This window comes from Mytilus galloprovincialis, chromosome 5 (assembly GCF_965363235.1).
Source record: "Mytilus galloprovincialis chromosome 5, xbMytGall1.hap1.1, whole genome shotgun sequence".
NCBI lineage: Eukaryota > Metazoa > Mollusca > Bivalvia > Mytilida > Mytilidae > Mytilus > Mytilus galloprovincialis.
This window is the reverse complement of record NC_134842.1, coordinates 72,664,270-72,689,579: the sequence shown is the minus strand read 5'-3', so window position 1 is coordinate 72,689,579 and position 25,310 is coordinate 72,664,270. Positions and strand designations below refer to the sequence as shown.

The window sequence follows — 25,310 nt, the reverse complement described above, 5'->3', positions numbered from 1 at the left end:
TCTAGGAATTTAAGTATATATACATTAAAAGGATAAAATATGTTAGTTTTTGTAATTGTCTCCAACTTTGCTTTTTACTTCTGAAAAGTGAACACTCCCGTAACAGTTTGTTGACCATTGGTTTTCTCATATGAAATGTTTACACTAGTAATTTTTGGGGCCCTTTATAGCTTGCTGTACTTTGTGAGCCAAGGCTCCGTGTTGAAGACCATACTTTGACCTATAATGTTTTTGCATATCTACTCAATAGAAAATCTTGATTTGCTGATATGTTGACCTTTTTAATGACCTTTATACTTACAAATAAATGTATGTGATGCAGGAAGATGCTATTTTTGTGTCCTTAAAAGACATGACATGCAGAGAATGGTCCTTGAATAGAAACCTACTAGTTGGTGCTTTTAACTTAAAAAAAAAATATTTGCTTCAGTATAATCTATGGAAAACCATTTCAGTCAGAAGTCTTTAGAATCTTGTCTTCATAATATTGCCATTTTTAGTTTTGTAAGATGTGTACGCTCATCAAGAAAAGATGCTTATTTATATTTCTAATATATCTGATTACATGTATATGTATGTTTTTCAGTATTTTGGTTGTTTCTCACTAACAGAGCTTAGTCATGGAAGTAATACAAAAGCTATGAGGACCACAGCTACATATGATCCAAAAACTCAGGTAAGAACAAATAGATTATACTCAAAAACTCAGGTAAAAACAAATAGACCATTACTTAAAACACTCAGGAAAGAGCACTAAGATTGCTTTATTGTTGTTTGCTTAATATCCAGTGGCAAGTATTACATGCATATTCAGAATGATGAACCAGTAAACAATACTACAAACGCTGACAGTGATCACATTCAGGTGAAATGATTAGCCAAATGTCAGACATAAAATCAAGTTACAGTGAAACCTGTCCACAAAGAACTGTGACTAAACTGTCTTTATTAAACCTTAATGAAAAAGAATCTTGCAAAAGCAAACCCTGAGTTAACCATATATAAACATGTGTAAACAGAACAAAGAGTAAGTCAAAAAAGGCAAACCCTGAGTAAATCATCTATAGGCATGGACAATATATATATTAAAAAAAATTATAACCATCACTTTAACATGTATCTTACTTATTTTTCACTTGCTAGCTCCTTGGTTCTGTATTGAGTGTTATAATTGCTTAACTTCATCACAAAACCCCGAAGTAAAGTAGCAGCCAAGATTTTTGAAGAAATAAAATGTTTTTTTTGTGCATTATACCTCAAAGACTCATTATGAATAGAAAAATAACTAAAAGACTAAATTTAGTTTATATGCATGCATTAGTTCAATGATTTGCTAAACATTATAATCCCCAGAAACTAATTTCATATGACTTTAAATTAATATAGTGTAGACCATATCACTATTCAGAACTTGTGACACTTGACATCATACAACAATCACTTTTAAATTTGAATATGGAAATGGGGAATATGTCAATTAGACAACATCCCAACCAAAGAGCAGATAACAGCTGAAGGCTACTTATGGGTCTTCAATGTCACAAGATAATCCCGAAGTCAGAGGTGGGCCGCAGCTGGCCCTAAAATAAAAAATGTGTACTAGTTCAGTGAAAAATTGAATTATTATGTCAGACATTTTTTCTGATTAAGTAAACACTTGTACCGAGAACGTCTGTGATGGCCAGTAATGGCAGGCAAAATGTGATAAGGGATAAAAGTATATTCACAAGTTTATAAATTTGTTTAAAGGGAAAATTCGCGATTTTTTACTTATGGTTTAAATATGTTCATTATTACGGGGCGCCGAATGGGACTCTTGTGGTTTTGTACAAAATTCAATTCTGTCATAACAAAATCATTTTTGTCTTACAAAACTATGTGCTACAGACTTGTTTTGTGAGAACTTCAATTTTGTGGTGACAAAATTCATTTGTGTAGACAAAATTCATTTTTGTCATGACAAAATTCATTTTTGTAGACAATATTCATATTTGTCATGACAAAAGTCAATTTTGTCTAAAAGGTATGCAAATATAAACATATTTGCATACAAAATTGACTTTTGTTACCTGATATGGAAATTAAATCACAAAAGTCAAATGTGTGAGGTAAGATTCAATTGTGTGAGACAAAATTGACTTTTGTGAGACAAAATTAACTTTTGTGAGACAAAATTGACTTTTGTAAGACAAAATTCAATTTTGTCAATTTTGTTGAGACAAAAGTCAATTTTGTTGAGACAAAAATCATTTTTGTCAATTTTGTTGAGACAAAAGTCAATTTTGTTAATTTTGTTGAGACAAAAGTCAATTTTGTTGAGACAAAAGTGAATTTTGTGACAACAAAATTGACTTTTAAGAGACAAAATTGACTTTCGTGAGACAAAATTGACTTTTAAGAGACAAAATTGACTTTTAAGAGACAAAATTGACTTTCGTGAGACAAAATTGACTTTCGTGAGACAAAAATCAATTTTGTTGAGACGAAATTCAATTTTGTCAATGTTGTTGAGACGAAATTCAATTTTGTCAATTTTGTCAATTTTGTTGAGACAAAAGTCAATTTTGTCAATTTTGTTGAGACAAAAGTCAATTTTGTCAATTTTGTTGAGACAAAATTCAATTTTGTCAATTTTGTTGAGACAAAAGTCAATTTTGTCTCACAAAAGTCAATTTTGTTGAGACAAAAGTCAATTTTGTCTCACAAAAGTCAATTTTGTCTCACAAAAGTCAATTTTGTGTAACAAAAGTCGATTTTGTATGCAAATTAGTTCACAGAAACCAAACTGAACTAATTTGAATACAAAATTGACTTTTGTTGCCCAATTTTTAAATTAGGTAACAAAAGTCAAGTCTGTGTAACAAAAATGAATTTTGTCATGACAAAAGTGAATTTTGTCCGCTGATAGATAATTTTGTATGACAAAATTTTAAATTTGTAGTATGATACAAATTTTGTTAAACTGAACTCATTTTTGTTGAACAAAAGTCACTTTTGTCCGTACAAAATTGAATTTTGAGTACAAAACCACAAGAGTCCCATTCGGCGCCCCGTAATTATGACATAATATATATATTCACAAAGTTTTATCGCTATATGTGCAGCAATAAAGGAGAAATTCAATAATTAATGAAAAAATATTAACAACTTCCTGTAGGTCGTGACGTTTTCTCCTGGTTTTTGCATGCCGGGATTTAAAATACAATCATTAAGTCTTGGTTTTTAATGATATTTTAACGTAATCGTAAGCGCGCCGATGACTTATGCTTCATCTAATAACCAGCCGATAATAAGAAGATAAAACGCACAGACGTGCAATTGCACATATTCATGAGATAAATTTTCTATGTTAAACGTATATATCAGAATTAATTTTTTAGACAACACAAAAAGTTATAAATTTATTTTTAATTAATGCATTTTCGGACTGATAAGGTGAACAAATTAAAACACAATAATCTGTAAAGACAATATGTTGGTGTACTCTTAATGACCTTTTACTGTCTCTGCTATGTCAGGTAAGTTATACGATGTGTGTATTCACGGTTCTGTGGCAATACTCGTAGATGGCTTGTTGAAAGGTAAATTGTTATTTGCACTGCGGTATTTAACCACGCCTCTAGGGCACACCTTGCCAGGTGTGACTGTCTATTTGGATCAGTGGGTTATAAAACAAGGGAGCATTTAATACACACATTTAAAATACATATTCAAGTTGGTGACAAATGAAAATAGATCGCCGTGGAATTATTTAATTATATTTGGTGCTATTATTTATTTGATTTCAAATAAATTAATTTACTAAGAAAGAAACAATTTTCGGTTAAAGACGAGAAACTTAATTCATGTGTCAGAATGAAATGATATACACCTCTTGTCCTTGATTTATGTCTCATAAAAAAGGGGAACTTAGAAATTAGAAATAGCTTTACCAAAGCATTTTGATTGTCTTTATCAGGCAAAAAAATGTACGAGAACACTTACATTTAGACTTTTGAAACCCATGTATTAATTAATATCTGAAGATAACTCTACCGAAGCGGAATATAATATGTACGAAGAAAAAATACTTTTGTTTTTAAATCTTTGCACATTAATGACTAATTATTGTTATCTATTGTTCATTTAATTACTTAATTAGTACCTAAAATATGTTTACCGCTAGGCATTAAATCTCGGTGTGGTGAGAAACGATTATTACATATAGATTATATTATTTGGATGAGGATTTGAGCTAGCCTATAAAAACACATTAATTAGTTAACATATATTTGGGACCAAAGGATATTAACTTTGATAATTCAATTAACTTATTCACAAATTTTTCACTTATGATTTGTGCGTGCTTGTTTCTATAGGACAGTGTACATGTAAATTTGGTCCAAAAAATAAAATCATAACTAAACATGTCTTGTTCGGAGAATGATAGTACTAACAGTGGTTCCAGTCCGTCAAGAGAGGCAGCTTTTGACGAGTATGGTCAATTTGGGTACGCACTAGAGCCAGAGTATACCGAAGAAGAGCTCCATGAAATGGAAGCTGCAGAAAGTTCCCGAAATCAAGATATCCTTAGCAACCCTCAACAGTTTAACACAGATTGGTGTTCGTGTACTAAATGCATAGTTATGCCGTTATTGACGGAATGTCTTTGTTGCCACGAATTTAATCTCTTTGATGGTAATATTGAATTGGGTGAATGCATTAGTGACAATATCGATTTCAGAACTGTTTGTCTGAACCCGGTTGTTCTTGAAACCAGCTATATTCAATTCAAAATATTTTATTGTTCAAGTATCAAATGTACATTTAAACAAAGGGATTGGACAAAAGGCAGCTATATAAGTTTTTTGAGGTACAAGCGCCATAGAGGGAGAGCTCCAGACGTACTAACTCACAGCCAAAGCCGACTAATGGCTTATCGTCAGTTTGTTTGTTGGGTCAACAAAGGGCAACCACTTGGCAAGAGAAACAGAGTGACTATTCCAGCACAAAAAATTACGAATAGATATTCTTTTCAAGTGTAAAAAACGTCAACCAAATTCATTCATAATCGGGAACGTCCTTATTCAAATAGTCTTCGTCTCACAACGTATAATACTATAGCTATTTGACCAACGATGTTTAAAAACAAAAGACAATGTTCAACTGGCAAGAATACCCCTAAAGCGGACAAGCAGTTTATTCTTTAAATTGCTGTCATTGAATATCAAGAAAGAAAATAAATCCTGAAATTGATTTGAAACTTTAATACTCAATAGTTTTCCTAGAAAATATTCACATCCCTTGGGGATTATTAGTGTACGTCCAGTTGCATATATATTACATGAATGTCGAAACAATTGTGATAATGACGAATTTCTTCCTTTATTCGAGAACAATCTAATTGATATATAAATCTGTGATTTTACTATGTTCATAACTTCGATGAACCAAAGCAAGTTATATATCAACCTGTATTTAAATCAAATTTGTTCTCTTCTTCTTCTTCTTCTTCTTCTTCTTTCTTCTTCTTCTTCTTCTTCTTCTTCTTCTTCTTCTTCTTCTTCTTCTTCTTCTTCTTCTTTATGGTTTTGGTATACAATAGTCTATCGAATTTGTTGATTACATACTGTTGGCATACGTGGACTAGTCTATTTACAAAATTTTTACCCCAATTTACACAAAATGTATGTTTCTTTCTTATGTTCAATGTATACATGTATATATTTTAAATTGCGCTATAGTTCCGTAACTTTCTATCCAGGCGTATAAACAAATCGTCGACAAGTGCGTACATTTTTTAAATCAATATTTCTGGTATGTTCCAATCTGTCCTTTACTATTGACAACAAGTATATATTACATTTTCCCAAATTCACCCTTGGAAAAAATATGTACATAGATTTTTATTTCTTCAAATCTTTTTTTTTGGGGGGTATTATTTATATTTTTATAAATAATATTCTTTACACCAGAAATGTTATTTATAAACAAGCGTATGAGTTAAGTAATGACTAGTATATTATATCACTTTCGGACACGCAAGACAGAGATGTATATTATACACCTGATAACGATGCATGAACTTGCAAGCCTGACAGGAAATCGCTTGAATACCTGGACGTGTCACCTCACATCCCTCACAATACCTTTTGGAGTAATACCTTTAACCATGCTGGTGATCAGATGAGGGAAGATCCGAATTTATTAGAATAAAGTTTATTACTTTAAAGAATTATGAACGAATTAGATTTTCGAAAACAATTTTCACGGAACACTTATTTAAGATTTTAACTTTGACTTTTTAACTAATTCCAATATTAACAGTTTAAAAATAACAGACTATGAATATTTGAAAAAAAATAAGAATATTTTCCGTATCAAGTTAGTTAGATAAAACAACTGTACGATTGACAAGATATCGACACGCAATTACGACTACATCGGTTAATGTAGTTTTGGTCCTTTGTGGTTTATAGACATATCGTGATTATTAATCGTAGAAGATGACAAAATGGCGGAACGCAGAGAATTGATACTCAAAATTTAAAATCGATGGTGATCTCTTATCCAGCGGAATAAAACTTTAATATCTATAAATTTGAGAATTTTTATACAGAATGGACATAATATCAATTTTTTATTTTTTTGCGAAGTTTCCCTTTAATAATAAATTAAGATGATGGCAGAAATCATGATTAATATATATGTGCTCTTCTATTTTCAGGAATTTAAATTAAACACTCCAGATTTTGAAGCAACAAAGATTTGGTCGGGTAACTTGGGTAAGAACGCTACACATGCTCTGACGTATGCTCAGTTATATACCCCTGACGGCAAGTGTCATGGCCTCCATTCCTTTGTTGTACCCGTCAGAGACCCAGAAACACTACGTAGTTACCCAGGAGTGGTTGTCGGGGATCAAGGTGAAAAATTAGGACTCAATGGTCTAGATAATGGGTAAGATTTACATGTAAATACTACAGTATTAAAATATTTAGACAAAACTAATTTATTTATACATGGCCAAATCATGTGTTTTCATACCTGATATGAATATGTACTATGCATGCATTTTCAATAATAATTGTAACTTCGCAATGCATACTTAAAAGCAATAAAACTCATTAGACGTGGATACATGTAATTCAGTGTTGAAGTATACATGTAGTTACACAGCTCATTTATAATGTTTACATTTAAATGCTAATTCCTATCTATAGTAAAATCTTTTATTCTAACAATACACATATTTGAAATAGTTACATTAACAATGTAATTTTTTTTTCAGTTTTATGCATTTTAACAATTACCGAATTCCACGAGAGTATTTATTGAACAGAACAGGTGATGTTTTAGAAAATGGAACCTATGTTACTCCATATAAAGTAAGAAATAGATAAGAATTTGTTGATGTTAGGAGACTCCCAGTTATTACTTCCCTTGTTTCTGGACAGAATTTAACCTTTAGTCTCAGGATCAGATGTCAAATATGAATACATCAGAAGGAGATGTGTTGTCTAATTTCAGACTTTTTTGGTTTCTGGTGTTTCTGTTGAAATAAATCCCAACTTGTTTAGAATCTTGGTTATTCATTCAGAGGTTGTCATACTTCGCGATACAGTGAAAATGCTTCCATGATGTTTTGTGTTTATGGGTCACTGTCTTATTAATATTTATTTGGTATTCATTAGCAGTCTGACAAACACTAATTTTGATTATCATTGATTATTGAGAAACTTAATATTTCCATAACAATAAAATATAATTAAAACGTTCAGCTGATTTTTACAGACTTATCTCCCTGTAGTGTTTTGTGCCACCTTAAATTCAGATTATTGGTATTTGTTTCTGAAAACTAATGTGTGCATTTGTCATTAAAAATCCTTAATGAGATCACAAATGATTTATGAAGGAAAATCACTTCAGCAATTTTGAACCACATAATGCTTCATTTATATAATTAACACATTAGTAAAAACTTCACAATAATTTTGAATTTACAGTTACATGATACTATTTATTATAGGACCCAAACAAAAGATTTGGTGCCTCGCTGGGAGCCCTGTCTGGTGGTAGAGTGGGTATAACAGGGATGTGTACCTGTAATCTGAAGCTGTGTATGCCTATAGCTATACGGTACTCTGCTGCTAGGAGACAATTTGGACCTCCAGGCAAAGAAGAAATACCTGTCCTTGAATATCAACTTCAGGTAAGGGGTAGAGAAATGGGAGGAGGGAGAGGTATGTAAGAGGGGGGGGGGGGGGGTGCAAAAAGATGATATTCTATATACCATACAATCTCAAAATGTGAATAAGTAATTTCAAATTAAAAATATTTACGCTTGAAAATTAAAGTTTCTATGTATAGAAAATAATTACTGTCTCTATTTAGTGGTATTAAAATTTAACGCTTTAACACTTAAAAACAATTCACACTTCATATAAAAGGGTAGTTAACAGTTGTATCTGTTTTTCATCATCTTGATTTGCTGGCAGGTTCATCTTGGACGTTGGAATGACTTGTACAGTACTTTGTTCACACACATCTTTTTTTCAAACTCGGTGGTGAGGTATGTAATGTTTTGTATTTCTGTTACATCCCTCGTCATTAATTCTTCAAACGAAACTTCTTTGCTCTTTGGCTCTTTTGCTTTCACGATACTTGTTTCCTTTAAGGGACCGGATAAAAGGTAACCTAGTTTGGATTTTACAGCTGTAGGTCCATCTCTGCAGTTGATTTGGTCTCCAACAAACTGCCAATAGTAATCTGCTACTATCAAAACATCAATTTTGAATATATTTTTTCTGTGATTGTATGAGCCAGATTTAATCCTTGTAGATACATGAACTTGTTTTCAGTCAAGTCTAATTTGCGGATATGATTTTTGTTGAGCCTTTGACTTTAGTCGAAAAAGCGAGACATAGCGATCCTACGTCGGCGGCGTCCACAAATATTCACTCTGTGGTTAAAGTTTTTGAAATTTTAATAACTTTCTTAAACTACACTGGATTTCTACCAAACTTGGACAGAAGCTTGTTTATGATCATAAGATAGTATCCAGAAGTAAGTTTTGTAAAAATAAAATTTCATTTTTTCCGTATTTTACTTATAAATGGACTTAGTTTTTCTGCGAGGAAACATTACATTCACTCTGTGGTTAAAGTTTTTAAAATTTTAATAACTTTCATAAACTATCCTTGATTTGTACCAAACTTGGACAGAAGCTTGTTTATGATCATAAGATAGTATCAAGAAGAAAATGTTGTGAAAATAAATTTCCACTTTTCCGTATTTTAATTATAAATGGACTTAGTTTTTCTGCGAGGAAACATTACATTCACTCTGTGGTTAAAGTTTTTAAAATTTTAATAACTTTCATAAACTATCCTTGATTTGTACCAAACTTGGACAGAAGCTTGTTTATGATCATAAGATAGTATCAAGAAGAAAATTTTGTAAAAATAAATTTCCACTTTTCCGTATTTTACTTATAAATGGACTTAGTTTTTTTTGCCAGAAACAAAACATTCACTTTGTGGTTTAAGTTTTTTAAATTTTTATAATGTTCTTAAACTATCCTGGATTTCTACTAAACTTAGACAAAAGCTTATTTCTGACCATTAGATATTATTCAGAAGTAAATTTTGTAAAAAAAAAATCACTTTTTCCGTATTTTACTTATAAATGGACTTAGTTTTTCTTCCAGTTAACATTACATACAGTCTGCAGTTAAAGTTTTTTAAAACATTTATTAGATTCATAAACTATCCTGGATTTTTTTACCAAACTTGGAAGCTTCTTTCAATCAAAAGACAGTATCGTGAGGGAAATTTTTATTGATGTTTTTCCTCATTTTTGTTGAGTCTGCGATTAACAGAAAAAGTAGGCGAGACACCGGGTTCCTTGGAACCCTTATGAATTTTTAGCTCACCTGTCCCGAAGGGACAAGTGAGCTTATGCCATCACTTGGCGTCCGTCGTCGTCTGTCGTCGTCTGTCGTCGTAAACTATTTCAAGAATCTTCTCCTCTGAAACTACTGGGCCAAATACTTTCAAACTTTAACTGAATGTTCCTTAGGGTATCTAATTTATAAATTGTATCCGAAGTTTTGATCTATTAACAAACATGGTCGCCATTGCTAAAAATAGAACATAGGGGTCAAATGCAGTTTTTGGCTTATAACTCAAAAACCAAAGCATTTAGAGCAAATCTGACTTGGGGTAATATTGTTTATCAGGTCAAGATCTATCTGCCCTGAAATTTTCAGATGAATCAGACAACCCGTTGTTGGGTTGCTGCCCCTGAATTGGTAATTTTAAGGAAATTTTGCTGTTTTTGGTTATTATCTTGAATATTATTATAGATAGAGATAAACTGTAAACAGCAATAATGTTCAGCAAAGTAAGATTTACAAATAAGTCAACATGACGGAAATGGTCAGTTGACCCCTTTAGGAGTTATTGCTCTTTATAGTCAATTTTTAACCATTTTTCGTAAATCTTAGTAATCTTTTACAAAAATCTTCTCCTCTGAAACTACTGGGCCAAATACTTCCAAACTTTAACTGAATGTTCCTTAGGGTATCTAGTTTGTAAATTGTATCCGAAGTTATGATCTATCAACAAACATGGTCGCCATTGCTAAAAATAGAACATAGGGGTCAAATGCTGTTTTTGGCTTATAACTCAAAAACCAAAGTATTTAGAGCAAATCTGACATGGGGGTAATATTGTTTATCAGGTCAAGATCTATCTGTCCTGAAATTTTCAGATGAATCAGACAACCTGTTGTTGGGTTACTGCCCCTGAATTGGTAATTTTAAAGAAATTTTGCTGTTTTTGGTTATTATCTTGAATATTATTATAGATAGAGATAAACTGTAAACAGCAATAATGTTTCAGAGTATCTAGTATAAATTTTATATTTTATTTCCTTGTATGTCAAGAAACATAGCTCCTATGGCTAAAATAGAACATAGGAGAAAATGATTATTTTTTTTGGCTTTTGAAGAAAATAGGACGATCCAAAAAACATTTAAATATATTGAAAAGCCAAAATAATCATTGATGAGAGATTTAACCAAAAGAATTAAGGTGAGCGATTCAGGCTCTTGAGAGCCTCTTGTTCTTCTAGTTAACATTACACAGTCTGCAGTTAAAATTTGAATAACATTTATTAGATTCATAAACTATCCTGGATTTTTACCAAACTTTGGATAGGAGCTTCTTACAATCAAAAGGAATATTTTTATTGATTTTTTTCCTTTTTTTTGTTCAGCCTGGGATTTACATCAAAAGTAGGCGAGACACTGGGTTCCCCGGAACCCTTACAAATTTTTTAACAGAACAGCTATTTTCGGTACTACAAGTCAATCAATTGGTATTTTCTGTTTTGTTTCTGTCTCGACCAGTAATGTACCTTTACCTAGGTGTTTTATAGTATTGTCAGTGTCTCCGAAGCATGATAGTTGAATAGTTCCTGTGTTGTCGACTTCTAGTTTTAGTTTCATAGTAAGTTGGTCCAAATCGTGTCCAAAATTAAACTTTGTTTGATATCAACAAAAATTGAATCCTTGGGGTTCTTTGATATGCTGAATCTAAACATGTACTTATAATTTTATTATGGGCCCAGTTTTCAAGTTGGTCCAAATCGTGGTCCAAAATTAAACTTTGTTTGATATCAACAAAAATTTAATCCTTGGGGTTCTTTAATATGCTGAATCTAAACCTGTATTTAGATTTTTGATTATAGGCCCAGTTTTCAAGTTGGTCCAAACTGCAGTCCAAAATTAAACTTTGTTTTATTTCAACAAAAATTGAATATATGGGGTTCTTTGATATATGCTTAATCTAACCATGTATTTAGATTTTTGATGTTTGGGCCCGGTTATCAGATTGGTCCACATTGAGGTCTAAAGGGTCCAAAATTGAACTTTATTTGATTTCATCAAAGATTGAATTCTTGGGGTTCTTTGATATACTGAATCTAACCATGTATTTAGATTTTGCATATTGGACTATAATAGGTAATGTCCAATATAAAATTTAAAGTTTTTAAGTTTAAGTTCTTAGACCACATTCATTATGTGTCAGAAACCTGTGTTGTGTCAACTATTTAATCACAATCCAAATTCAGAGCTGTATCAAGCTTGAATGTTGTGTCCATACTTGCCCCAATGTTCAGGGTTTGAACTCTGCGGTCGTATAATGCTGTGCCCTGTGGAGCATCTGGTTTGCTGATACATACATGTATGTATTATATTATTTCAGCAATGGAGACTCTTGCCATTTCTTGCAGCTACCTATGTATTAGAACATTGGTCAGACTCTTTCTTTATGGACTTTGTGGGTGTGAGAATAGGCCTTATGTTGGGCAACAATTCAGAAGAACAGGCAGAGTTGGGCAAGGAAATCCATGCCTTGTCTTGTGCCAGTAAACCATTTGCCAGTTGGATTGCCAGAGATGCCGTTCAAGAATGTAGGGAGGCATGTGGAGGTCATGGCTACTTTTATGGTAAGAGAGTTTTTATGAATATTTTTATGGTAAGAGAGTTTTTATGAATATTTTTATGGTAAGAGAGTTTTTATGAATATTTTTATGGTAAGAGAGTTTTTATGAATATTTTTATGGTAAGAGGGTTTTTAAGGATATTTTTATGATAAGAGAGTTTTTAAGGATATTTTTATGGTAAGAGAGTTTTTCAGGATATTTTTTATGGTAAGAGAGTTTTACTGAATATTTTTATGTATTCTTACATGTCTTAGTTTTATCTTTGTGGTAAGATAGTTTTTATAACTAGTTTTATGGTCTTAGAGAGTTTTTTTATGAATATTTTTTATGTTTTCTTAGTTTTATCTTTGTGGAAAGATAGATTTTATAACTAGTTTTATGGTAAGAAAGTTTTTATGAATATTTTTATGTTTTCTTAGTTTTATTTATATTTATATTCAAAGTTATATTGATTTCAATACATATTTTTGTTGTAAGTTAGTTTTAAATGTATATTATTTTTGGTAAGATAGTTTTTAAAGGCAGTGCTTTAAGGCCTGACTTTCAAGTCATGAGGTTCATCTTTCCTTACGCAAATCTTTGCTGGGGGTCATTTTGCAAGAAATAGATCCGGAAATGTTTAAATTTCTCCTCTACTTTTTGTGGTATGTATTGGTTTTTGTTCCTTTCATTTACATTGGGAAATAAAGAAACGATCAGTGTGTATTGTTCGTTTTAAAAATCTGTTTATTAATGTGTCTTTTGCATTATAAGCAGTCAATCTGATTACAAACTATCATTATTCGAATTCCATGTGGAAAGAGGTCCGTTCAATTTCGAGTACTATTTGCGATCTAAAGATATTTTAAAATCATTTCACTCGTTGATATAACATGATATTATAATTAAAAGTCGACTGACCGTGAATTATATTGCATAATATACAATTTAAAGTATTTCTGTACGTGAAGCCGTATGACGTTATAGTTATTTCGGTCTCAGTTATGTAAAATATGAAATTATCGTTCCTGAATAGGGTTCCACTAATTAAAGACAAGAAGCGTCAAAAAGTGATAAGAAGCGACAATAAAATTAAAATAGCGATAAGAAGCGACAATATAATTAATTTAGCGAGAAGAAGCGTCAAGAAGACTATATAGCGACTATACATAAATAAAAAAAATGTCATTGCAACAACTTATTCCCCATAGATATTAAAAAAAACATGCATTATTTTTTATTATAGGGGCGGTTATAAAACATTTTTTATATTACTGTACATTGATAGATAAAAATATGTTTTTATTAAGAAGAAAGGGATTAGTTTTTATTAGATATAAAAAAAAATATATTTTATACACACGCTAAAAATTGGCCATCAAAACAAAAAAAATTCAATTTCCTTTTAAAGAATTTATTGAATCAAAACCATGCAATATCATTTCCTTTCTAACAGTGAAATTCTTCTTTTTCATAGGGACATATTTGATAGGTGTAGCTTCACCCTATCACATCAAATGAGAATAGCATCGTGAGAGAATTACGATTCGCTTGTCCCTTGTTAGTTTTTGTCGCTTAGTCACTAAATTAAACTTCTTGTCGCTGTTTGTCTCTAAAATTCTTCTTGTCTCTTATTAGTGAGACCAGTCAGTTCCGTCCTTAACTTCCGTTTTTGCACTGCAAAACAATCACACAATTAACGATGCCTAGTCCTTGTTGGTGTGTACCTGAGTGTCATTTAAGAGGATGACTTGCATTTAGATTTCTAAATGACTTAATAAGAAGGAAAAGTTGGATCAACGCCATGGCTCAAACGTAGATTGTCATGTGCGATGCAATCGTAGAACCCATATCAATCAGCTGTTGTTTGCAAGGCACATTTTACTGAAAACGACTACGTTCAGGAAACTATTCATGGTAAAACTTTATTTTCTTTAAGAAATATATACTGTTATTTATATAATCGCCATGCAAGTAAACCAAAGTCTGTTTGCAACCGCAATTATCGTTTTAGAATAAAAAGGGGGGTGAATTCAAGACGTCATAACTTTTGGGATTACGATTCAATATCATCTGTTTGACATTTTTTGGTTAATACTACAATTGTATGGTTTTTCTACAAGAGATATATTATACTGATAATTATTTTAGCAGTAATTATGTAAATTTCGGTTGTAATGACAAGAATTCATGAGCTATGCCTCGGGCTTTCTTGAAAAATATCAATGACAATGTAAACAGGAACAAAACATTGACATGAATGATGCTCTCCACCTATGTTATAGTTATTTAGGTATGTGTGTTGCACAAGTCTATCACAAGTTCCAAAAAAGCTAATGTTATAAAACTTTTTTCAGGGCACATACCCACTTTATAGAGACTTGTCTACTGCCATGCATTCCCATCCTATTTTCATGCACCATTTGTAAGCAAGAGACTGAATGGTTTACAAAATTAAAAATCAGGACGGTGTCCCGTTAAACCAAAAGAACTAAACTGGATGAATATTGTAGGAGAAATCTAGAGGAAAGTTTTGATTTGTGAAATTGGTTTTCCTGAATAGATGTACATTCATCCTGCAGGAAAGATTTATAACTGTCCACCACGAACTGACGAGCTAATGTTGAGCTTCACAGATGGAATTACTCAAACACCATAAATGCCTATGTTTTCAGCACAGATTTCACAAATCATGACACAGCTGTGCATTTTTATGCCCCACCTACGATAGTAGGGGGGCATTATGTTTTCTGGTCTGTGCGTCTGTTCGTCCGTTCGTCCGTCCGTCTGTCCCTCTTCAGGTTAAAGTTTTTGGTCAAGGTAGTTTTTGATGAAGTTGAAGTCCAATCGACTTCAAACTTGGTACACATGTTCCCTATGATATGATCTTTTTAATTTTAATGCCAAATTAGAGTTTTTACCCCAATGTCACGGTCCACTGAACATGGAAAATGATAGTGCGAGTGGGGCATTCGTGTACTAGGGACACATTCTTGTTTATACCTGTTAAGAGTCGAAAACTAAATATTATTTTTATATAAATAAACATATATTGTGTCATTTTAGAACTTATATTTTTCCAAAGGATGCATGAATGAAAGTAGTGAAATTCATTTTGCTTTGATATATAGATTTGAATTACAATTGTTCATGTTATTGTAATGCATATAAAAATAAGGAGATGTGGCACAATGTAAATATATGATATTCTGTGAGTTTATCAAACTAAAGGGGATAAGAAATGGGTATAAGCAGTTACAGGACTGTACTACTGTACAATCTCCAACAATGAGAAAAACTCATACTGTAAAGAGAATTTCATATTTACAAGTAAGTTTTGTTTTTGCATTGAATAATTTTCTTCTATTGTCTTAAAAGCAAATATGGGAAGTGGTTAAAATGCTAATGAGACAGCTTTTATGGCCACCAGATGTCATTGTTACCTTGATTAAAAACTCCTTTTTAGCTCACCTGACCTGACTCATCACTTGGTTTCGTCGTCCATAAACTTTTACAAAAAATCTTCTCTGAAACTACTGTGCCAAATTTAACCAAACTTAGCCAAAATCATCATTGCGGTATCTAATTTAAAAATGTGTGGTTAGACCCGGTCAACCAACCGAGATGGCCACTATGGCCAAAAATAAAACATACAGGTAAAATGTAGATTTTGGCTTATAACTCTGAAACCAAAGCATTTAGAGCAAATCTGACTAGGGTGAAATTGTCTCTTCAGTGAAGATCTATCTGCCCAGGAATTTTCAGACAAATCTGACAACCCGTTGATGGATTGCTGCCCCCAAATTAGTAATTTGAAGGAAATTTTGCAGAGTTTGGCTATTATCTTAAATATTATTATAGATAGAGATAAACTGTAAACAGCAATAATGTTCTGCAAAGTAAGATCTACAAATAAGTCAATATGACCAAAATTTTAAGTTGACCCCTTAAAGAGTTATTGCCCTTTATAGTCAATTTTTAACAATTTTCATAAATTTTTGTATTTTTTGTTAATTTTTAAAAAATATTTTCAACTGTAAATACTGGGCCATGTTTATTAAAGATAGAGATAATTGTAGCACCAAGAATGTTCAGTAAAGAAAGATCTACAAACACATCCCCATCATCAAAAACACAATTTTGTCATTTTATATGTGTCCGTTGTTTAATGTGCACATAGACCGTCCAAGGTGAGCGACACCGGCTCTTGAGAGTCTCTAGGTCATTAATACAGGTAGATAACATTATCATGTTTATACTGAAAAATAATTTTGCTTGGAGGGAGAATTTTAAAAAAGTTCTGTCTTCAAAAGAGTTGACATGTTACTATGTACATTAACCATTATGTTACTTGATGTTCTAGCAATACACACAGAACGGAGACTAGTCAATCTTTGTGAATTATTTTTCATAGGATAGGAGTAATTGAATATGTGTATATAATCAATAATTAAAAATAGTTTTATTTATATTAAAAAGGAAAAGTTCTTATGTCTTAAAAATGCATTTCATGGCGAGGTACAGAAAATATACTGTAAACAGTAGACTATAGATATAGGTGAACTAGGTACAAGAGAACTCTAAATCTTAAATACTACAAACCACCTCTGTTCTATGGAAGATAATGATATAACTGGACTAGAAATACACACAACCTGTAATTAACTGCCTTTACAGCGCTTTCGCGCTTTGATTATAATTATTTTTGTGACTAATATAAGTCAAAGAAAAATAGACAACACCACTGTTAAAAGAAAAAATTGATATGAAAAAAGTGATATAGGAACCTGATGTTCAGTGGTTGTTGTTTGTTTATGTGGTTCATAAGTGGGACAACATCCCTAATGCGCCTCGAAATGAGGAACTCAAAAGTCACCTGTAAAGATAAAATCTCTGTGTAGTGATATTGGACATGTTTTTATTTTTTACTAATGACTGAGATTAACCATTTGTGGTGATAAGGAAAGTAGAGGAACATAGAATAAATGTGTAACAACTATGGAGCTATTAAATGTGTTCAAAGTATTAAATTTTCAAAGAACTTATTGTGTTAAAAAGGGGATATTTTACCACATGGAGCCGCATATTGAAAGGATGTTTGTGGTATGCTAATTTACGGAAAAAGTAATCTCACTTCGTACCCCGAAAATTTAACCACATATGTGAAAATGTCACAGCTTCGAAACGAGCTATCATACATATCAAAGTTTACAATATGGACTGAGCTATAGGAAAAAACGTTACCATTACCGCCTATGTTAAAACAATTAAAGATATTGACCCAAGTGTTTCTAGTTTCTCGCTTTTAGATATATTAAGACTTTGGGTTTTTTCGTTTGAATGGTTTTACACTTGTTATTTTTGGGGCCTTTTATAGCTTGCTCGGTGTGAGCCAAGGCTCCGTGTTGAAGATCGTACCTTGACCTATTATGGTTTACTTCTATAAATTGTTACTTGGATGGTGATTTTTCTCATTGGCACTCATACAACATCTTCCTATATCTATATAAAAAACTGAAGATAGAGCCACACAAGTCACACCAGAAACAGAGTTGACTAGACTTCACTACTGTCACTCACTATGTTACAAAGGAGGCGTCATAATATATCAGATTGCTAAATGTTTCTTGTCTAGCTGTAAATCATTGTTTGAAAATGTAAATACAATAACCCTAAAACTTTACCAAACAGGATTCTCTTTAATAATATTCACTAAACTCCATATTTTCATTATTATTATTTACATTTTTCAGTGAACCGACTTGGTGCTATACGTAATGATAATGATACTAACTGTACATATGAGGGTGATAACAACGTGATACTACAACAGACCAGTAATTACCTGTTAGCTAACCTGGAACAAGTCAAAAGTGGTAAGTTTTGCTCACCTGGTACTAAAGGTCAGGGGAGCTGTATTATAATAGGACGTTTCCTTCTTGTAATAAAGGTCAGGGGAACTGTATTTGGCATAATTGCATCAGAAATGTTCACCTTTAACCAAGTTTTGTCAATTTGCATCAAACAGTAATAGAATTTCTTAACATAGATTTGACCAGATGATTTAGTATGTGTACCATTTGACTAGATGAAAACCTCAATATAAAGTTCAATTGATATATTAATTTTAAACATGAATTGTGATACACCATTATGTTAAGTGAAAATTACATTTTTTTCAGGTAAAAAGGTATCAAGTCCGTTGGGAAGTATTAACTTTTTGAATGATCTTGATAGTTTGCTGAAAACTAAATTCCAAGTGAGAAGTGTAGAAGACTGTCTTAGACCTGAAGGTTGGTAACTCACACACAAACACACACACACACACACACACATTCCAAGTGAGAAGTGTGGAAGACTGTTTAACCTGTAGGAACATAACATGCACACACACACATACACACACACATACATTCAAGTGTAGAAGACTGTATTAGACCTGAAGGAAAGTAACACACATACATTCAAAGTGTTGAGGACTGTATTAAACCTGAAGGTAGCACACACACACATGTACATGCATTTATTATTTATTTGCGACTGGATATTAAACAAACAACCTGGTTATTGTATTTGAACTAAAATCAGGTCATTAGTTTGGCAATCAAACAACATCTTCTTTATTTCATAGCAACTAACTAATCAATCTAGACAGAAAGTGAATGAATTTGATTGAGACAATAAGATACTTGAAGAAGAATAAACAAGGAATCAAGTTCTATTATACTGATCTGCATACCAATAAAAACTAGTAGAAGTAATGATGTAGTTGTAATGAATTATAACATGTGTTTTTCAGTTTCACTGGAAGCCTATAGATGGTTAGTTGTAAGATTATTAGTGGATAGTGATGCCAGACTTAAACAACAGTTGGACAAAGGAAAAGATGGCTTCTCTGCCAGGAATGACAGCCAAGTGTATTACTGCAGGACTCTAGCCATTGCTTTTATTGAGGTAGGAATCATTTTCCGGTATTGGCGGTATCAACAAAATTTGAAAGTCGAGCATATTTTGATTTCAACAGTTTATTAAGTAGAGCCCAAAATTTGATGGAAATCTTAAAAAAATAAAGGCAAATAAAATCTTATTGCTATTCTTCATCAAAGAAACACTTATTGCTATTCTGCATCTCAAAATTATATTGATGCTATAGAATGCACCTTCTCTAATTTTTGTGCTATTTTCACATTTCCTGACGTGTGAGAAAAATATTTCTCCTCACTAGTGAAAAATCTGTTCTCAGCAAATGATTAGTCGAAATTTGATTATGACGCAAAATGTTTTGTTTTCTTCTCAATTTTCCTATTGTGCATCATGAAAAAAGGCGACCTTGTCTGATGACGTTGCATATAAAGAACACAAGTTTCTGAAAATCTTTGAAAAAGAATGATTAAAGTCATCAGAGAAACAGATTCCGACACTATAACTCGTTTATTACGATATTTCTCCACTCTCGACAGTTGAATTTAATTATCTAAAATGCTCATCAAGCCTCGCGCTTTAAATAATAAAATTTAACTGTCTCGAGTGGAGACATAAAGTAATACACTTGGTGCAGTGTAGGAATCTATATTTCTTAATTACAAAGTTGTCATTATATTGTTCCAGAATATTTTTTCAAATTTTCTTTTTAAATTTCAGATGACCGTTTTAGAGAGATTTTATAAAGTTTTACAGGAAGGGAAGAACGGAGAAGATGTCCCGTCAGAACTACGACCCGTACTTACTAGAATATGTTCTCTGTTTGGTTTGTGGAGACTGGAACAACATCTAACAACTTTATACCAAGGTATATAGCAGCATAGAATTTAATTTGCTGGATGCTAAGTTAAATTTAATAGTTTATTCAGAAATTATTGCATGATTTTTATTAATGCAAATATTGCAGCTGTATGAGTGTTGCAATAATAAGAACTTGCATTCTGATAACTGAAACATAGACCTGTATGCAGATTTTTTAGGAAATCGCAATATTTTAACTTGCATTTTTGTCCATTCTTGAAAAATCCAATTACAAATGCATGCAATAATTTCTGAATTTGCAGTAGGTCTGACAACTTTATACCAAGGTATATTGACAGAATGCTAAATATATGTTAAAAACACACAAAGTCTTATGGACCTAGAATAAATCTGACAACTTTATACCAAGGTATATCAACATTGAATTTATTTGCTGGATGATGAATTAAATTTAGTAGGTCTGTGGGATCTAACAGTCTGACAACTTCAGGTCATGGTATATTTACTATGAAACGTATCTGCCAACTTAAAAAAAAATCATGGGTGATTTAAAGCACAAGAGAATGTAATAAATCTCTTCTGCATGTCATAAGTGTTAATTAATCAATTTTTAAAAGAACTCTGAATAGATATAAAAACATTGGTATGAGTGACAATGAGACAACACTCCATCCAAGTTACAATTTGTAAAAGTAAATAATGATAGGTCAAAGTATGGCCTTCAACACAGAGCCTGGACCCACTCCAAACAGCAAGGTATAAAGATCCCCAAAAATGACTAGTGTAAAACCATTCAAACGGGAAAATCAATGGTCTAATCTATATAAAAAATAGAAATGAAAACACTTATGAACCACACCAACAAACAACAACTACTGAACATCAGGTAAATGCCTGTTTTGACGTGTGTTTTTTTCGGATGATTACAGGAATCCGGTAAACTTCTCCAGTGGGTTAATTCCCATAAAATGTGAAACTAAGTAGGTCTGTTAACAGCAAGGCCATTTTTTGTTTGTGTATAAGCATATTTTGGGACCATGAAAATATGTTGGTTAAAGCAGGATGTCAGAATACTCAGATGTCAGAATACCGTACTCAGATGTCGGATTAGGCAGGTTACACTGTATTTACTTTATATGTTTTTATTTCATAGGAGGTTACATCACTGGAAGTAACCCACCTCAAGTTATCAGGGAGGCTATTTTACGTTTGTGTACAGAACTGAAAGATGATGCTGTATCCCTGGCTGATGCTGTAGCTCCAACAGATTTCATACTGAATTCACCAATAGGACAATCGGATGGAGAGGTTAGAATCATTAGGGTCATTGGTCTAGGGTTCATTTTGATTTTTTTTATGACAGCCCATTGATGTTATAACTGCCAGGAACTTATATACATGAAAATCAGAGGTGAAAGATATCATAGGGACATTCAAACTCATAAGTCAAATACAAATTCATACCTGCCAACTTTTCAAAATGCCCATGGGGGTTTTACGTGGAAGATGGTTCTTATAGTCCTACAAAACCTTCAAGGGGGCCTTCAAATATATTCTAATGTTGTTTTTTGGTTTCTTCATGCTGTTACAAGCTCATAGCCATTGTTTAAATTAATTGTTTTCTCTAAAATAGTGGACAAAATTGCTCTTACAAAATTTCCACTTGGGAGCCTCCATGGGGGAAATCCCCTGAAATAGTGACAGTATGCAAATTGACAACACAAAGAAATAATAAAAGACCAAACAACAGCATATAGAGCACAACTGAGAAAAGCCAAGACTGAGCACCTCAAACTCACAAAAAACCATTCTCAATCTTGGGTGCTCCTTAGGGATAGGCAGATCCTGCTCCACATTTGGCACCTGTCATGTCGTCCATAAAATGTGAAAGTAAGCAGGTCTGTTATCAGACAGAAAAAACCATTTTATGTTTGTGTATAAGCATATTTTGGGACCATGAAAATAGGTTGGTTAAATCAGGATGTCAGAATACTCAGTTGTCTGATTAGGCAGGTTACACTGTATTTACAAACCTAGTGGTAAATCTAATGCAGTAGTCACAGTAGTTGCAGAATGATTAATCTGTAGGGCATTAGCTTAAGAAATACTTATTAAAGTATAAGATTTATTCATTTGTGTATTTCAGATTTACAAAAACTTGTATAATGCCATGATTAACACACCAAACTGTTTTGAAAGACCTGATTGGTGGCAGGAATTTGTAAACAAGCCTTTGATTGGCTGTAAAGCCAAGCTGTAAATTGTCTGATAGACTTATTGGTGGCAGAACTTTGTGAAGTAATCTGTGATTGGTTAAAATTCAGACCAGAGTCAAAACTGCCAGAAAAGATCCAAAGCAAATGTGATTTCAAGTTGATATAACAATGTACTTAATTTTACCGAAAATTTATTGGAAAAGGAATGAATTATCAATGCACCTGTAGTTAACATATTATTGGAAAGTAAACAGGAATCACCCTGTCCCTTTGTCAGATTTATTAATATATCATGTAAGCACGTATACCCCTTAAAAAAATAGGACACTATTCAAAATTATGGTTTTCTAAGGGGAGATAATTGAATTATACAGCATTAAAAAAGCAAAACAATGTTAATCTGACAATTTCAAGGGGAGATAATTGGATTCTATACCATGAAGAGGTAATTCAATTCATTTGTTTAAATCGTTACATCACATTGACGTTGGAAGCACAACTCATTCCAATCAATAAAAATTTGCTCAATTTTATTAAATTGTTGTTGTGAAGAATGATTTTAAATAGTACATTGATATTTTACCTCATTGATATATTATTGTATTGATTATTATATGTTTTTATATTGTAATGTATTCAAATGTAAGTATGGACATGTTGTTTGTTTGAAAACGTGCACAAGTTTTTGGACTAAGACTTTATACGCATATATATATTTCTGTAACATGTCATGATATATTCTGTTGATGATGTTTTATATTTTAGTGTCTGACTTACAAATAATGAACAAAAAGAATTTCATATTTATATTATACCAATTAAACTGCACTTTTGGACAAAAATTCTAGTATATTTTTGGTGTGTTATTAGTAATTTTTTGTTGGGTTGCTATCAATTTGACATATATACAATGTACCTCATAATTTCATTCATTTATATCATAACTTAAATTTTATATTTAATTGACTAAATTAAAATGATTAATGTTCAAATAATATTTATTTGATTATTTAATATTGTATTGTTTAACCTTTTTTTATGTATATGTTTTATTTACCAATGATTGTTATTTTGTTTATTCTTATGAATCAATATTTTTCAGTAGGTAGAAATTTCTAATTGGGTTAATTTGGGACACTGTCAATAGATATAAGAAGATGTGAGACAAACACGAAAGTTAATTTTGTTAAAATTTCACTTGGCCAAAAAGTTTGTAGAATCATTACAACGTTTCGATGTGAAGTGCTAAGTTATTGTGAAAGCAAGAATTTAATCTTGAGGCAAAATATTTATGTATAGAAATTGCAAAATATACATGTCTACAGTAGTGTTAATCAGAATTTTGGTGTGTTTTTAGTAATTTTTTGTTGTTGGGTTGCTATCAATTTGACATATACCTCATAATTTCATTCATTTATATCTTAACTTAAATATTATATTTAATTGACTAAATTAAAATAATCAATGTTTAAATTTAATTTGAGGCAAAATATTTTTTTAATTAACATTGCTGCAAGTTTTGTTAATTTAAAATCGATTTTACATATATCCACATAGGTAAATCAATTTTTCCCAAATTAAGTTAAGAGGGGGTGGAGGGGTCAGTGAAAAAACTATGTGAATTAAGTTTTTTATCCTTCATTGAACTTTTGATGTCGTCCCTAAGCTGACACTTATCCCAAAATTGACAAAAGAGGGTTCTGATGTGTTCCACATACCTTGAAAAGAAAGGTTCCAGTCTGTTTTTGTAGAATTTTATGTGATTTTAAAGAAGAAGAAAAATCTGATGTTAGTGAAGTCCTAACCAGAGGCAGATTTAGAGGGGGCAGTTTAGGGATGTATTAACAGTCGTGTTAATAGTATATATGTATTCTGAACAAAAAGCATTACATTTAATGAGATTTTTATTAGAATGACAGAGTTCTTGAAATCTTCATTTTCCTATTTCACTATTATGTCTAGTGCAAATTCAAAACTTCTGTCACTCATATGAAAATTTTGGTGCTCAAAAGATTTATACCAGCATTAATAACAATAAACAGTCATGATAAAATGAAATTTGAAATATTTTCGTTTGTTATTTTATGTTCTTTCGTGACAAAAGGAGGAAAAGTAATGGAAAAAAGTGAATGAATAATCGCATTTTTTGGACACCAAATTAAAATTCAAGATCAACTAAGAACAAACCATTTGATACCAATATAGAACAATAACTAGTTGATTTTAATTCCACTAATGGGTATGAACATTATGTCAAGGTCAGATGAACACTAATAGTCAGACATGTACCCCTTGCAATTATTCCATACACAAAATATACTGGAACTGTTGCTTATAGTATCTTAGAAACAGAAAACATGTGGAGCTGAGGTCAAAGTTAGATGAACACTGCCAGACAAACATGGACATTTAAAAATTATTCCATACACCAAAAATACTGGAACTTTTGCTTATAGTATCCGAGAAACAGACAACACTATGAAATTGAGGTCAAGGTAAAGATGAACCCTGCTAGACAGACATGTTCATCATATCATTATTCCATTCACCAATTTAGTACAAATATACTGGAACTTTTACTAATGGTATCTGATAAAAGGAAAACACAATGAAATTAAGTTCAAGGTTAGATAACCAGTTAGACAGACATGTTCACCTTACGATAATTTCATACACCATTTCCATACCTGCCAACTGTCTCTATTTGCAAGGTTTTCCCCATGGAGGCTCCCAATTGAAAATTTTGAAAGTGCATTTTTTTTCCACATTTTAAAACAAAATAAATGGAGAATGTGACAATGGGACACAGAAGATGCCCCTGCTAGCATTTTACTTATAAAGGAGCATAAACTAAAGAAGGGTAAAAGTGACACCATTCAA

At 31.9% G+C, this 25,310-nt stretch overlaps 1 protein-coding gene and 1 long non-coding RNA gene across 2 annotated transcripts in view; both read left to right on the top strand.

Annotated features, from left to right (window-relative positions):
• LOC143076367 (peroxisomal acyl-coenzyme A oxidase 3-like) overlaps positions 1–24,495 on the top strand; it is a 41,357-nt gene extending 16,862 nt beyond the window's left edge. The window contains exons 3-13 of the mRNA XM_076252097.1: positions 587–676; positions 6,707–6,939; positions 7,271–7,367; positions 8,009–8,191; positions 12,252–12,495; positions 18,225–18,347; positions 18,654–18,764; positions 19,271–19,425; positions 20,113–20,260; positions 21,368–21,522; positions 22,361–24,495. Of these exons, the coding sequence (XP_076108212.1) occupies positions 587–676; positions 6,707–6,939; positions 7,271–7,367; positions 8,009–8,191; positions 12,252–12,495; positions 18,225–18,347; positions 18,654–18,764; positions 19,271–19,425; positions 20,113–20,260; positions 21,368–21,522; positions 22,361–22,474 (1,653 nt within the window). The 3' untranslated portion in view covers positions 22,475–24,495. The remainder of the gene's footprint in view (positions 1–586; positions 677–6,706; positions 6,940–7,270; positions 7,368–8,008; positions 8,192–12,251; positions 12,496–18,224; positions 18,348–18,653; positions 18,765–19,270; positions 19,426–20,112; positions 20,261–21,367; positions 21,523–22,360) is intronic.
• On the top strand, positions 13,006–15,531 carry LOC143076373 (uncharacterized). The gene is made up of 2 exons (XR_012978629.1): positions 13,006–14,388; positions 14,829–15,531. It is a non-coding gene; the product is annotated as an uncharacterized LOC143076373 (long non-coding RNA).
• Positions 24,496–25,310: the final 815 nt, after the last annotated feature.